Genomic DNA, 15303 nt, shown 5'->3' with positions numbered 1-15303 from the left:
ACTACTCAGCTGATTTTCCTCCCCAGCAGGATCAGGAAGAGGCAGTTGGCATGTGGGAAGGAGTTTCTAAGAGAATCCGCAGCACCACCAAGACCCTTCCCCCCAGTTCCTTTATAAGTCTAAGCACAAAGTTACTATTGTGCCTCCTGCCAACTTCCACTGTTGACAAAGGAGAAGAAGCCATGGGAATCTCAAAGCCCAGGTTGAATATCTGGGCCGGTCTCACTCAGTATTCAAAATCCCACTCAAGAAAACACAACTGCTACATTCACAAAATCAACTGTGCTAAGACAAGGGCTGGCTTCTCAAAACACCTGGGCGACAAACCACTCAGCCCTATTTGAGTCAAGACAAACACGCTGTGCAAACCAGCTTTTGAGCTTGAGCAGACTTTTGATCCAGGGGCAGAAGCAGAAGTCTATGTCCAGAAAAGACCCCACAGCACGAGATGCCTTTTTGCCACCCACAGGCAGGGCCTGCTTTAGTCTCTGCCCAAGGTGACACAGCACGAGAACAGTTACCAGATAATTTCTTTTTATTAACTGCACTATGGGCCAACTCATGAAAGGATTAAAGAAAGTAAATAGGACTGGGACTTTATTAAAAAAAAGAGCAAGAAAGATCCTTTGTGTGTTCATACATATACAGTGGCACCTCCTAGCCAGCAGATGGTGCTCCTGCGCCTCAGCAGGTCCAGTGCCCATACACAGGATTCCCCAGTGGATGAAGGAAAAGTTCAGGCTGAGAACAAAGGGATTTTGTTGGCACATGGGGAGCTCAGCCATAGCCCACAAAACCTCCAGCCGTGTTACGAATCCAGAGGAATCCACTAGGGAACACGGTCTGGGAGTTGTTTGTCATAAGGGACTGGGGCTTGCTCAGCTCTTCAGGAGAACCCGAGTGTCCATCTTCCAGGGCAAAAAAAGAAGCAAAGGAAAACAAGCAGAGTTGGAGGAAGGGGTGGGTTCTCAGCCACCAGCCAAGACACAGAGCTAGCCTTCCTGCCCTCCAAGCCATCTATTGGGCCAAGGAGCCTCTTCTGCCTTCCCAGGGCTAGACAGGAGCTTCGACCATCTGATCAGCTCAGGAGCCCTTGTCCCGGATGAAGAGCCATGCCCTGTGGTGTGGAGATTACCTCATCTTTTCTAGGAAGCATCCGACTGCCAGGACCCAACGGGCAGAGGCTCAGTCCTCCACAGGGAGCTGCAGCTCAGAGTACACAATAACGTGGTCGTTCTCTTTCTCCCTACCTACAAGGAAGGACAGAATAATTAGCCTGGGAGTGAGCCTCCCAAGTTTGGATCACCTTCTTGTCCGGCTTCTAGCAAGACAGATGGAACAGGAAGAGGAATGGAGAAGGGAGACCCCACCCTGTATTCCTCAACTGCGCTGCACCCCAGATGCGGAACTTTCTGCTCATCCTCCCTCAGGTACTTTCAAGGGGACCATGAACGGCCTCCCAGGATTCTTGCTGTTCTGCTCCTTCTCCCTTCCCTCTTCTCCAAATCCCACAAAAGTCATGGCTCTCACAGGAAAGGCAGGCAAGGATGTTGCGCAGCGAGCCACCAGCTGTGAAAAAGGCCCACACCCCTGTTGAGACGGTGATCAGGAAGATGGGAATAAGACTTGCTTCATAGTATGGGTTCAGAAATGTCTGTGGCGAGAAAGCGAGAGGGGATTTCAGAAGGCAGCAGAGTCTGCAGTTGTTCACCCACCCACCCAATCCCTCCATCTGCCTTTGTACTGGGGCACTTGGCCCCGTCTGCTAAGTGGCCCACTTTGTCCCAAATGCAGTGCAAATGAAGGGTACAGTTCCCTACTGCTGGGGAAGAACAGCCCTTTTGTGTCTCTAAGGGAATGAAGGAGAATAAAGCTATTTTAACTATGCTTTGTTAAAGGAACTACATTGCTTTGGCTCCCATGATTCACTAAGGCATAAACCATGGCTTACAACCACAATTGTCTGCAAGTCAAAAACCTGGTTATCTTTTCCATGTTTTCAGACATTTCCAAAGTCAAGAGACAGCTGGGTCAGCATCATTTGAAATTCCTCATCCTGAGAAATCACACAGCAGTCTTATGAAGGCTTCAACCAGCATTTATTTATTTGGCCTTTCTCCTTCTAATCAAATTAACCTATTTTGAGGCTATCCAACAAAAAAGCTTTTTCCTGTTGCAAATTTTTATCCTCTGTGATTTCAAGTTTGATCATAAGATTACTCCATGCTGAAATATAATAGAAACTTGCTCTGGTAGTAAAATCCCAGGGATCGTTCCTGAACGGATTCTGCATATAAGTGCTTAACAGACCGAATACCATTTTTAGAACTTTTGGGTATGTTGGGGTATTGGTTAACCCTTCCCCAGAAAGAATGGGTGGTGTGATCTCTTGTCCTGGAGACGGGTAGAAGCCCAGTGCTGCTTTCTTAAGAGGAGAACCAGATCTAACACACACTTTAGCTCAAATCCTGGGAAAACCGATCTGAGATCCACTCACCAGCCCAGATATCACCAGGTGGCTGACAACCACCAGGGCCAGCTTCCAGCAGTGCCTCGTCTCACAGGCATCAAAGAAAATGATCCCCCAGAAGGTGTGTAAGAAAACCAGGGCCATGGTCAGGAAAGCTGGAATGAGAAGCCGAGAAAGGGGAATTCAGCCACACGACACGCCTGAGTTTGTAGCAAGTCTGAGATGGCTCAGAGTACACAATCGCATCCAAACACAGCAAAACAAGACCTCATCAGACAGGCACATTCATATAAAAATGCCTAAGAAAAGGATTAGGAAAACTTTAGAAAACTGTGAAAAAATAGTTTATTGTAAATGTCTCTGGAGATTCTCAATCATCCCCAATCATGGCTGTCCCCAAAGTGCTTTATTTTTTCAAAAGGCAACTGGACTTTCTTGGTTTTTTTCTTTCTTTGAAACTGGATCTCATCCTCAGAACTGAAGACATTTCTTGCATGAAAAAAAAAACCCAAGAAAGTCCAATTGCCTTTTTTTGGGGAAAAAAGCACTTTGGAGACAAGAGCTTTACTGTCTTCAGCATTTTCTTAAGGAAAGACTTAGGATTTTTTTCACACCTGTCACAACAAAATGCTTTTTCTGTTTCGGTGGAGTTTGCAGCCCAGTCGACAAACATCCCACTCCTGGGGAAGCAGGCCTGAAGAAGCGGTTATGCCAAAAGTTTTATAGATTCCTCCCTGCATCAAATCCTGTCTCTGCCTTTCTGTAGCCTCGCCAGCTGCATCTCATACTTTTTCTGATTCTAAAACGTTTGAAAATGCCTCTTTCTGAAACACCAGAAGGGACCAGGCGAAAAGCCACATGTATGCCAGTCTTCTTGTGTTTTTTTAAAAGAAGTTTGTTCGGACAATCTCTCCCCTCCCACCACAAAAGGTCCTACCTGAAGTGATGAAGTAATAGGGCGAATCCCCGTGGATGCCAACTGTGCCGGGACCAATGGAATCTGCAAGGACGTTAATGACGGAGAAGACGCCGCTGATAATTCCAAAGGAGAGGCCTGACACTACCGGTGGATGGAAAATCAGAATGGAAAACATTTGAAATGGTTTGTCCAACTAGCAGCAAACCTGACAGCTGTTTAGAAAATACACGGGAGGGGGCCTCTGCAAAGGCTAAGCTTGAGGTCATCCAAAAGCAGAAAGGGAGGGGGGCGGGGCAGAAGGAGATTTCCCCACTCTACTCTGTGGCAACCCCCAGAACCAAAGGGTTCACTCACCGTAGGCCATTTGTTTGATCGAAATGGGCGATCGCTCATCTTCACTTATGGTTACAAGCCCTTCGTCAGCTTTCCTAAAACAGGATGCAGAGGAAGCGGGAACTCGCTGAGCTCCTCAAAATAACAATTGGCCACCTCCACTGACTACACTCCCCTCCCCAGTTCTTCTTGGATTCTTTGTCCCATTTAGGTTCAAGGAACAAAATTTCATCTTGAATCGACACCCATCACTAACCCTAACTCTATCAGGCAATCCCAAGGAACAGAGGACCGGCTTCACCGATCCCAGCCTAAGCGAGAGGACCACTGCAAATGAAATAAAGAAAGGAAGCATAAATAAATATCCTGAGAGAGAGAGACTGCCCATCCTCAGAAGACACCTTGCTCTGAAGGCTTAGGTCAGTGCCAAAGAAAGCACAGGGACAGGATGATTATCTACTGAGTAAAAGGCTTCCCACTCTTTACTGCCCTCAGATTTCAGTTCCTGGGAATCTCTGGAACAAGTTTATAGGGAGGAATTGAGAAAATTAAGCCAGGACCAGCCAGCCGTTCAGCAGAAAGTCCCTCTTTGTCTTACTTGAGGAGCTTGAAGTGAGCAAAACGGAAGGCTTCCTGCAGCAAGACAGACACTGTTGCCCCAAACATCAGCAGGAAATGCTGCAGCCGCTTGTCCTCCTGGTCACTCAGGTGAATGGAAATGAACCAGACCAGGGAAGCCAAGAGAAGGGAGACCAACCAAAAGAAGGCCCTGGATTTGGAAAAAAGAAAAGTCCAGTCATTTCTCTTAGAAGATGCTTTCTACCGGTTTTGAAACGATGCCCCTGACATTTCAATTCAACCTGCATCAACTATGCAGTCTAAACTACTATTTATAGTATTTTGCATAATTTACAGTTTCTACCCATTTTTTAAAGCAAACAAAACAAAACAGCAATCCACCAAAGTTTGCCCTAGAAGTCTATTTTAGTCATTTCACTGGCTTGTGAAATTACAGACAGTATCCATTTCTTCTCAGGCATAATTTTGGAATCCCAAAGGCTACTTTAAAAAAAAAGTTGGTTTTTAAAATGGTCAAGGAGCTGGAATTGTCACACGGTGTTTCATTTTTAAATTTTGGTTCAACATCCTAATATATGCAGCGCTTGTTATGAGTTTTCCTAACAACACTCCTCAAACCTGAGAAGAATGTTTTATTTCTGGAAGACAGAAATTTCAACGAAGAAACAAAGCAACTTTGATAATAAAAGAAGGCAGATGAGGCAGTGGGGCTGAATCTAGAAGTCCCACCTGACTAGCACTGATGAAATTACCCAGTCGGGGTAATGAGACGTCTGAAAGAAAACAACCAAGCCGAGAGAGCACCGAGGAGCCCTCAGTCCGACCTTAGCCAAAGCCGGACTTGGCTCTCAGAAGCTCCGAGGCCTCTGCCCGGCGGCTTCCGAACTCAGAAGCGTCGCATCTTCCCTAGACTGTCGGGTGGCTGATTTCCCTCTCCGGGGAGTCAAAGGAAGGGGAGCCCAAGGCCGCTTGTAGGAAGGAGGGAAGGCCAGCCCAGCCGGAGGCCTTTGCCCTGGGTCTCCCCTGCCTCGCTCGCCGCCCGAAGCGGGAGGAACGTCCAAGCAGGCACCGAGGGCAGCGGGCGGGGGCGGGGCGAGCAACGTTTTGTTCATCGCCGCGTAAAGACCACCTCTTTCCCGGGCGGCCACTTTCTCACAGTCGGACACTCCGGCTGTTGTACCCACGAGCACGGGGGTCTCCGGCGGCCGCAAACGGGTCTTCGAGGAGTTGTGTTCCCCGCCTTTCCCGCCAGGGCGCCCACCGGAGCCCCGCCGCCGAAGAGACCGCGGCTACTCGATGAGCAGCGACGGGCCCCGCCGCCTACAGCCCGCCACAGCCGCCCCCGCCCCTGGCCCGCCGGGCCCGCCCTGACCCTGCCACGAGGATAATGACGCGCAGGGGGTCCCCAGCCACAGTCAGAAGGCAGAGCGCCAGCGCCGGCCCGAAGGCGATGAAGGAGCAGCCGAAAAACACCGACACCCCCATCGCGCATCGACAGAAGGAGGGAAGAGGGAGGAGGAGGAGGAGGAGGGAGGAGCGAGGATAGGACTGGGACGCCCCTGGGCGGAGCTTCCCGCACGGACCCCCTAGGAGCTAGTCCCCCGGAGGAGTACACGCGCCCGATCGGGGCTGTCTGAGCTCGCAGCAGGCGGGTGTCACCTGCTGGTGTGTCGCCAGGGGCGCCTCCGATCACTCCTGCCCCTCTCCTGCAGCCGAGGCGGGCGGTCGTGGAGTGCCAAGGACCACGCGGTATTCGGGCATCTCTAAGGCACCTTTTCGCGAGGGGTGGAGGCCTGGAACTCCGGCCACGAGCGGGGCCCTTGCTTCCACCTCTGCCTGGCCACCGGGCGCCACACCCCGTCTGTGTCCTATGCTCAGCGCAGAGCCGGGTGGCCATCCTGGGCCTGGAGCCAGAAGCAAAAGCTTTTGCGAAGGTCCCCAGTTGGCAGAAGAAGAGCCCAGGTACAAGGCTGTCAGAAGAAAGCCGGTGCCCGCAGGAAAGCCTGGCTCCTTTCTGCGCTTCTCGGCTCTGCGCTGGGGGCGGGCCAAGCCCAGTCGTCCCCCGAGCTGGTGGCCACCAGTCCCCTCGGCGGCGGTGACAGCCCTGGCCGATATAGCATTAATGCCCAAAGGAAGTCAGGATTCAGCATTACTGAATAGTGACTGTAAATTATTAAGAATGATTTAATGAAGGGAAGGCCGAGGGGTGACATGATAGCCATGTTCCAATATCTCGGGGACTGCCATAAAGAAGAGGGAGTCAAACTATTCTCCAAAGCCCCTGAAGGCAGGACAAGAAGCAACGGATGGAAACCGATCAAGGAGAGAAGCAACTCAGAACTCTGGAACAAGTTTATAGGAAAGAATTAATTCTTCATATCAGATGACTGAAACTGAGTCTGCACAAGTGCAGCATGCTGACCGTGAAGCTGCTGCGGTTTCACAAATTGTAATAATGTGGCCTGTAGTTATAATTGTCTCTGAGCCATAAGAGAGAAAGCAACCAGGCAACCTATAATTTCAGTCCAATAACGTAATTAATGACCATCTGCAGATTCGTCATCACTGACAATTTCCAATAAAGACCTGATAAAGTCCCAATACTGATGGTTCGAGTAGACAAAGTTTCTTTAGAAGAGAATATCTGCAGCTTAGTGTGGAACTGTGGGGTCCTTGGCGCTCTCTGGCCTTGGTTGTTTTCTTGCAGATGTTTCACTACCCAACTAGGTGGCATCATCAGAGCTCGGTGATGATGCGCTGATTGCTAGCACTGCTGTCACTTAGTTGTAATTAAACATCTGTGAGAAAACAACTTAGTTCAGACCAGGAAGGACCACACACAATGTATCTTTTTAAAAGGCAGATGATGAATGTTAAGACACTGGTCATCCAGGATGGAAACTGGCAGCGGTGAGCAGATACAGAGCACGGAAGGAGGCCGGAGGGTATACCTGCCCTACGCACAAAAGAAAAACTCAAACCTCCGGAAACTGCAGACACTGAGACAAGGAATATTCTGCTGTTCCCACCATTACCTTAATCATCAAAGCAGTGGGTTTTTTAAGCCTCTAGTCTGCAAATGTATTTATGCGTAGAAAGCAACATGAACGATTGTGCCGCAATGATTTGTGTCGCTCTATAACACGCAGGCGGCCCTTTCTTAGAGAAAGAGCGCCAGGGCAGGAAAAAAACTTCGGAGCCTCGTTGCCCGCAGGGGACAAGGGGAAAGAGAACCCCCACCCTCGCTTGATAGGCAGCCCCGCCCACAGCCGCGCGTTACTTCCAGAGCGCCTCGGGCGCGCACAAAAGGAGACGTCGGCGCCCGAGGAGCGACGGGGGGGGGAAGGGGGGTTGCGCGGCCACTCGTCGAGCCGCGGGAGCCCTGCGCGTCCAGCCAATCAGCTCCCTGGGGCGGGGGGCGCCGTCGAGAGCCACGCCGGGAGAGGCGGGGCATCTGCTAGGGGGCCCCATGCGCCGTGTCATGGAGGCTCAGTGTGCGAGCGGCCATTGAAGGGAAAGGAGCTGCGTGTTTCGCAACAGGAGGAGGGATCGGGGTGGCAGAGCAGCCCGGAGTTCCCAACTCCGCTTGTACCGTCTTCGGGGCTCTTTGTTGAGCAACCGAGAGGGGGGAACTCTCCTTTAATTTTGCTCCTCTTCTCCTCCCCCTCCTTCTCGCCACGCATCCCCTCGCCTGCCTGTCGGGTTCTCCTTAGGTAGTTTTGTGCCCCTCCCTCGCTCTCCACTTTGGAGAGGCTTTCCAGATGGAGATGAAAAAGCTGGAAATGAAGCTGCGCGTTAACCTGGAGTTGAGGAGCCGCACGCCCGAGGAGGTGAGGACAAACCCTTGGGATGCAGGAAATGAAAGATCTTTCAAGATCCCGAGGATTCCCCCCCCTCCTCGCGCCTCGATCGTGCCGGAAGCGCGCGGTGACCGACGCGCGGCGTCGGCAGACCAGGTCGTGGGGGGAGGGGGGGCTTAGCAGCAGAGCGGCCGCCGTCCCCGTCTCCTTCGAGCCCCGGCGGGCTTCCCTCCTTTTAAGGGCTCTTATCCAGGGCCCGAACTCCCGGAGATGGGCTTCTCTCTGCGAGGCCTGGCGGCGGCCAACTAGCTTTTCTGACTTTCTCTCCTGCTTCCACATTTTCCCCGAGCGATCCCAGCGCGGCATAAATCACAGGACGCGAGGTTGCTCCTGCCTTCCGTACCCTAAAGGGGGTTGTTGGAAGCCCGATGCCAGAGGCGAGCTGGTTAACTCTTCCCTTCCCAATGCCCCCTGGGCTCGGGCAGTCCCCGGCGTGCAATCTCTCCCCGCCCCAAAGCCAGTTAATTAAAAATAAGAGGAGGCTCAAGATCAAGGAGCACCGTGCACAAGAAAGGGGGTTCCCAAGTTAAAACTTTCCTCCTCTCTTCCCCTCCCCCCTCCTTTCCCCCCTTTTTGCACTTAACTGCTCTTTCGTCAAATCTAGGTTAGGCAACCTCAACTGTGAAAAGATTGTAGGGAGTTTTTCACGCTTCCCTCCTCCCATCCAGCAAATTGCCTGTTGGGTTTCCCCCCCTTTCTCGTGCAGAAAAAAGCCAGATAGTCCGTGTCTGGTTTGAGTAAGGGTGGAAACCCTGGATTCCGCTGATTCTTGTAGCGAATGTACTTTACACAAACGGTGGTAAACAACCCTGGCTGCAGCTGAATCCATCTTAGTCTCTTCTACGCAGATGAATTAGACTTCTTGCTCTTGTCTCTGTAGAGCCGGTGGAGGGTGGACCCTTTCTTTAAAAAGCAGAACACGCCACAGCTCCCTCCAGCCAGACATTTTCAACCTGGTTTAATCTTTCTCAGACACAGGGCAGCAATCGCTCTGCCCCAAGAGCAGCCATGGATGGGCAACGCCCCTCCCTGTTCCTTGAAATCTCATGCCTGGGCGGTCAAGGAGATAAGGCCAGTGGAGAGAGGCCGATGATAAGCTATGCCTGCCTGCGGCTTCTGTGCCTCTGGAGCCTTCACAAAGGCAAGAGTGCACCCACCTCCTGCCCTAAGATGGGATGGCATATATGCCGCCAGCCCTAGGTCATCGACTGGCTGCAGTCGAGGGAGCCTCTTTAATCCAGCCTGTCCCAAGAGCACAAGATGGAGAAAGGTGGAGGGAGCTGAGTAGCAAGGAAGAATAACCCATCAGAGAGGAGAAGCAGGAAACTTCTCATGTCACAGGAGTGCCGGTGCCCAGAGCACTGCAGAAAATGCCAGGGGTGCTCTGCCATAGTTCCCTTCCAGAGGAAGAGGCTATCCCCAAACCAGCTGTGTGGTTGGCGGAACAAGGCAAAGCCTTGCTTCGTGCTTCTCGGTCTGGCCCATTGGGGCTTCCAATGGACCAGAATTCCTCGTCCTCCCCCCCTCCCCCTCCCCGGCTGCATGGGATCAAATGGAGGATCTGTACCCAATGGAGGGAGTCTGCCTCAGCGCTTGTGATTTCTTTGAGCTTGAGGTTCTTTGGAAGAGTGCAAAAGGTTCCCCTAACTGAAAAGCTGTGCTTCTTGTAAAATACATTCAGACATTTCTATGGCTTTGTGCTGGAGGAAGAGAGGAGGAAGCAGAGCGATCCTCTTGCTCCTTCCCTGCTGGGGAAGACCCAAGGCAGAGCTTCCCTGCCTTGGGGCAGCTAGAGAGGGCTGCCCCAAGACAGGTGAAGAATTAACAGCCATCCCTGTGCCCATAATGCACAGCACACAATGAGCCCCCTTCCCTAGTACATTCCTGAGGATAAATGTGAAAAGTTCTTTACTCACCCAAGTCACACGTTTCTTATGGTGGTTTCTAGAGAAGAAATTGATGCTTCTTGTAGTACCTAGTAAAAATAAAAGACACCACTGTTGTTAAAAGCTTGGCAAGTCTCACTTAATAGAGAGTGATCCTACAAAGCATGTCGTGAACCCTTCTTAGGCTGGATCCCGGCCACAGCCCCAGCCCCTTGGGGAGCTCCCCTGCCCAAATCAGCATAAGGAAATGCTGTTATTCGAGAAAGCGCTTGCCACATTTTTATGAATGGAAAGGCAACGGTTACATTAAGCTTCTATGTCTCCTTTCACTTTGTAGAAATAGGGTGCAGTAGTGTCAGAATGTTTTCTATTTGGAATAAAAAGTTTCTAGTTATTGTTACTAAAAATGTTGTTACTGTATCTGTCCAAGTTTGAAGGCCTTTCCTTCAAGGCAGTTTTTTTAAAGGCTTTGTTATATCTGAGTATGACCTGTCTCACAGTATTAAAAAATGTTTTAATTCTATTACATATGATACTATTTATTTATTTAAACAAATATAACATTGAAGCCATTTAGAGATCCTTTCTGGGTCCAAAGCTATTCAGAATAATAAATATATTAACAAATCACATGTTTTTAAAATTAATTTAAGTAGCAATCTTTTTAGTCAAAGTTTGCAAGAGAAAGATGGAAAATACTTTGATGTAACAAATAAAATGTGGTGTTCTGTCATCTGTGCCATAGACTCAGACCTTTCTCCTCCTTTTAGGTGGCTGAGCTGGTGCTCGACAACTGCCGCTCCAGCAATGGTGAAATTGAAGGCCTGAGCGACTCGTTTAAAGAGCTGGAATTTCTCAGCATGGCCAACACAGAATTGACCTCTTTGGCCAAACTCCCCACTCTGACAAAGCTTCGAAGGGTGAGTGTTAGGTTATGGCATGGATGGTATACAAATTTTAATGTCCGTGCAGTCATTTGCATAAGAATTTTGTCAATGATAATTAGTAATATATGTCGCCTATTATGCCTGCTGTATCGTGAAAACATATATATTTGCTTAGGTAACTTTTTATGAGAGAATGTGTAGATTTCAAAGTCAACTCCACTGACTGGCATGTTTATGCTGTAGCTGGAATTGAGTGACAATCTAATTTCCGGCGGTCTAGAAGCCCTGGCAGAGAGATGTCCAAATCTTACATACCTAAATTTGAGCGGCAACAAAATCAAGGATCTCAGCACTGTTGAAACTCTTGTAAGTATAGAATTGGATGGGGGGGAGGGGATTCAGAGAGGTGTTAAGATGTACTTGGTTGTCCTTATCACTGAATCAAGGCCAACGTATTTAAGGTGATAAAGAGCCTTGGAAAAATGTAACATTGTTTGAATAATTGGCCTCATAACTACTGCTGTAGGTGATGTGATGGTGAGCATACCTTGGCTAAATCCAAACAGTTTAAAAGAGCTTTGTCTTTAGAGCAGTCTTTTCTAAGAGGAGCCCTCCCAATGTGTTGCATTACAAATTGCACCATCTTTGGCGATGCAGTCCAGCCAATTTGGAGGACACCAACTTGCAGAGAACTGCTCTAAACTGATCCTTGGCAGATCAGAATAAAAAAGGAACCAACCATAACTGTGCAGGCATTTGCACAAATTTTCCTTTTATAACAAAGAGCTTTTCTTATTATCTGGCTGCTATTTCTAGCTAATCAAGTTAGAATCAGGTTTGGGTCCCATGCTGATGTGAATGCTGTTATGCGTATCACATCTCAGGCAGAATTACTCAGCCTGGTCACTGACCAAGAAGCTGTTTTTCATTCCAGCATACAAAGTGAGTTGGCACCAATGTAGACAAATATAAAGGGTAGTTTCAATTCTCTTATTGTCTTGTCCCAAACCCCCATGTTACCCCATAGCAGAGTAACTTGATTTAGCAACTTAAATAACTTCTGTGTGTTTTTCCTAATTTTTAGCAAAATCTGAAGAACCTGAAAGGCCTTGATCTGTTTAACTGCGAGATCACAAATCTGGAAGATTACAGAGAAAGTGTGTTTGAACTGCTCCACCAAATCACGTATCTAGATGGGTTTGATCAGGATGATAACGAGGCCCCGGATTCAGAAGAGGAAGACGAGGATGGTAATTGTTCATTTGAATATTTACTATTTATTTTATTTTTAATTCCATTTATATCCCGCCCTTCTCCGAAGACTCAGGGCGGCTTACAAGCTTAGCAGTAGCCTTCATTCTATGTATATGCCTGCTTATTAGGGCTTTCACACACACACCCCAAGCGGCATTATTACAAAGTCAGCTTATGAATATGTTCAAGCTACCGGTAGGAAACAAATACCTGAAATATGGAAATTGGCTAGAGATCAAAATACGCTGTTCAAAGTATACATGCTCTACATGCTAATAAAATAATGATTTTCCTTACAAGGGGGAAATAAATCTTGCAGTTAATAAAATTACATCTCCTATAAATATACATTTTTACAAGTGGTTGGTTGGTTGTATAGTAGCAGGTCTATTCAAGCAGTTTGGTTACGCTCCTCTGTGACTTGCAACCTTTCAGAGGCAAGGGACTACTTGATCGAGCGTTTTACTTCTGCCACTCTCCTACCTTCCTTGAGACGTGGGTTCTTATTTCAGTGAGTGCTGGATTTGAACTCTTGACTTCTAAGTCAGGAGCGATGGAGACAGCATGTCTTTATTCACTTTTCCTTCAGATGGGGATGAAGATGAGGATGAGGATGAAGATGAGGACAAAGCTGGTCCCCCAGGCGAATATGAGGAAAATGATGAAGATGACGATGCTTCAGACTTGGGGGAGGGGGAAGAGGAAGTGGGTCTTTCATATTTGATGAAAGAAGAGATTCAGGTTACAACTTACTATTCATTTGCAAAGCATTTACCTTTGTTAGCTTGGCTTCGTACTTTAAAGCCCTGCCAGTCTGTGCGAAAGTCCTCCACAGGTTTTCTCCTGCCAGGGCATAAGTGGATATTCACTGTATTCAAGCTTTAGAAAAAAGTCAAACGTGCCACCTTCCTTGATCTATTTTCCCCCCTTATTTTGTATTTTATGCTTTTTTATTCATTCATACCCACCAGCTTCATCTCTCTTCACTATATTTCTCAGGAGAATAATCAGGCTTTTAAAAAAATTGTATCCTACAAACTGCTTTTTAAATAATCCAAACTGGTATTTCAATTGAAATATGACTTAAGTTCCCACAAGCAGGATCTGGGTCTGGGTTACACCGGTAATATATTTTTTAGGCAAAAAGAACATGACCTTTATAATTTATTAGGTGTAATATAGCTCACCCTTCAGCTTAGTATATGCATGGTAATCAGCTGAGAACTATACAAGTTGAAATCTAAAACCTCTGGACAGATATGAGGAAAGATGGCATGGCTACTAAATTATCACAATTACAACTATTACTTTAAGAAGTTGTTTAACTCTATTTACTTGGAAAATGTTTAATTTACTAAGTTTCATAAGTTTAGTTAAATGGCACCTTAGTAATTTTGAATTTCTGAAATCATTGTTTCTCTAAAGGATGAAGAGGATGATGATGATTACGTAGAGGAGCGAGAGAATGAGGAAGAAGGTAAGCTTCACATTCAGCCTTTGACTTTTTTAGTTTTACTACTCTGGATTCAAAAGTTGCCTTCTCCGATAGTAGTTTTTTGTCAAAACAAAAAGAAATTTTATAAATTTTGTAAGCTGGGATGAAGTTAGTCTTATCATTTAACTTATAATGAATTCCTGGTTCATTTACAGAGATAAATTGATAAAGATTTTTATGTTTGCTTAGCAGATTCATTGATATTATAAAACTGAGTTACCATTATATGCAATTGTTCAGAAGTGATGAAAATAAGTGTACAACAGCGCAGGAGTCACTGCTTCTTAATTTTCCTTTGGACATGTCTAAAAATTCTTTCCCATAGATGCCGCCGTCAGGGGGGAGAAGAGAAAACGTGTAGCTGAAGACGAAGGAGACGACGATGACGATTAAGTCATAGAAAATGCAAATAGGACCCAATTCATTTTGGTTGGAATTATGCAATAGTGATATGCAGATTTGTAAGGCTCCATGTATGATAGGTCTCTACAAAAGATATTGTGTTTAACTTTTTATAGGAAGTGTTTTACTATGTTGCCCTTTTTATCATTCCAACTAAGACATAATAATCCATCATTGATATTTCCATCCGGTTTACTCACTGAAGCAGTTGTCCCTATTTCCTGCCTAGAAACTTTATACCTCCCTTTTTCTTTCTTGTTTCCTCATTATGAGCATGTTGTTAACCCTAGTCAGTTACTTCAGATGGATTGAACAGATTTAATATAAACTTTGGAGAGCATGCTCATGTCAAATATACAGGAGTAAGATAACCAACTCTTCACTGGAAAGGACTATGTTGCAACTGAAATGGGAATTAGGTGATCTGGAACTCGCATTTTACCTATCATTTCATTTTAAAAGGATTATCTGAATGATGCACTGAATTCCTAGTTCATTTCTGTGTGGTTAGTCTCTCTCTCTCTCTCTCTCTCTCTCTCTCTCTCTCACACACACACACACACACACAGACATTTCTAGTCAATAACTTTAAACAAGACTGGATTACAGTTCTCTATTTTAGTCTCACTCTTCCAAACAAAATATAAACTGGAAATAATTATAGTTCATTCAAGATATAATTTCTTCATGATCCTTTTGACCATTCCTCTAGACTCATATTTCAGAATTCTTTTGTTCTGGTTAAAATTGAACAGTCATTCTTCAGTACTAATTCAACCTAATTCTCGCTATATTGCCCTTTCAAGCTATATTGGCAGGTGAGCTGAACTTAGGGCTAAGCTCCTGAAAACCACAATTTGCTTGTGTTGCTAAACTGGGAAGACCTTTAGGAAGGCAGCTGTTGAATTCAGGGCATGGCCCCTGAAGCCAACCAAAAAGGGAGAGTGGCTTTACAACTTGAGTCATGGAAAGAAATATACCAAGTTACAAATGATTTGGTGTTCCCTCTCGGATAGGCTAGTTTGTAAAAGTATGGGTTCTTGTTGAGGGAAGTTATTCAGCCAGAGTCCTTGGTTTCACTGTTAAAAAATACAGAAATACATTTTCTACATGTGCCAGCAAGGCAATACTAATCTTTTCTTTAGAAGGTAGACTGGTTATGTTCTTATTCCCTTTTGTGCAGGTTATTTTGACAAAGAAAATGTAGAAAAAATTGAT

General features: G+C 46.8%; 2 protein-coding genes across 5 annotated transcripts; one reads left to right on the top strand and one right to left on the bottom strand.

The window, feature by feature from the left end:
- Positions 1-517: 517 nt before the first annotated feature.
- Positions 518-5786, bottom strand: APH1A (aph-1 homolog A, gamma-secretase subunit; the record flags this gene model as incomplete). 2 transcript variants are annotated; one of them, XR_014028114.1, is made up of 8 exons in its annotated part: positions 518-908; positions 1136-1250; positions 1531-1654; positions 2498-2625; positions 3408-3530; positions 3744-3817; positions 4321-4491; positions 5674-5786. XR_014028114.1 is itself a non-coding variant. In XM_081340748.1 (7 exons), 7 exons carry the CDS (start codon positions 5784-5786, stop codon positions 1186-1188), a joined length of 798 nt encoding a protein of 265 aa, XP_081196874.1. In that variant the 3' UTR covers positions 518-1185. The 2 variants fall into 2 exon arrangements, 1 of the variants encoding a protein (XP_081196874.1); XM_081340748.1 differs by having other exon boundaries at positions 518-1250.
- Positions 5787-7729: 1943 nt separating this feature from the next.
- On the top strand, positions 7730-14562 carry ANP32E (acidic nuclear phosphoprotein 32 family member E). Of its 3 annotated transcripts, none has more exons than XM_081340752.1 (7): positions 7730-8131; positions 10818-10967; positions 11178-11300; positions 12019-12190; positions 12790-12929; positions 13614-13665; positions 14009-14562. In XM_081340752.1, the coding sequence occupies exons 1-7, from the start codon at positions 8063-8065 to the stop codon at positions 14074-14076; spliced, it is 774 nt and encodes a 257-aa protein (XP_081196878.1). In that variant the 5' UTR covers positions 7730-8062; the 3' UTR covers positions 14077-14562. The 3 variants fall into 3 exon arrangements, with proteins under 3 accessions (XP_081196878.1, XP_081196876.1, XP_081196877.1); XM_081340750.1 differs by having other exon boundaries at positions 7734-8131; positions 12778-12929; XM_081340751.1 differs by having other exon boundaries at positions 7738-8131; positions 12019-12184; positions 12778-12929.
- The last annotated feature ends 741 nt before the right edge of the window (positions 14563-15303 follow it).

Source organism: Vipera berus (genome assembly GCF_964194415.1).
Source record: "Vipera berus genome assembly, chromosome: 16".
NCBI classification, from domain to species: Eukaryota; Metazoa; Chordata; class Lepidosauria; order Squamata; family Viperidae; genus Vipera; species Vipera berus.
Note: the sequence above shows the minus strand (reverse complement) of the source record. Positions and strands in the feature narration are given on the sequence as shown.

Coding starts and splice junctions, on each gene's coding strand:
- ANP32E (XM_081340750.1), top strand. CDS start 8,063: ATGGAGATGAAAAAGCTGGAAATGAAGCTGCGCGTTAACCTGGAGTTG. Junction 8,132..10,817: donor GGAGCCGCACGCCCGAGGAG/GTGAGGACAAAC, acceptor TCCTCCTTTTAG/GTGGCTGAGCTGGTGCTCGA. Junction 12,930..13,613: donor TGATGAAAGAAGAGATTCAG/GTTACAACTTAC, acceptor GTTTCTCTAAAG/GATGAAGAGGATGATGATGA.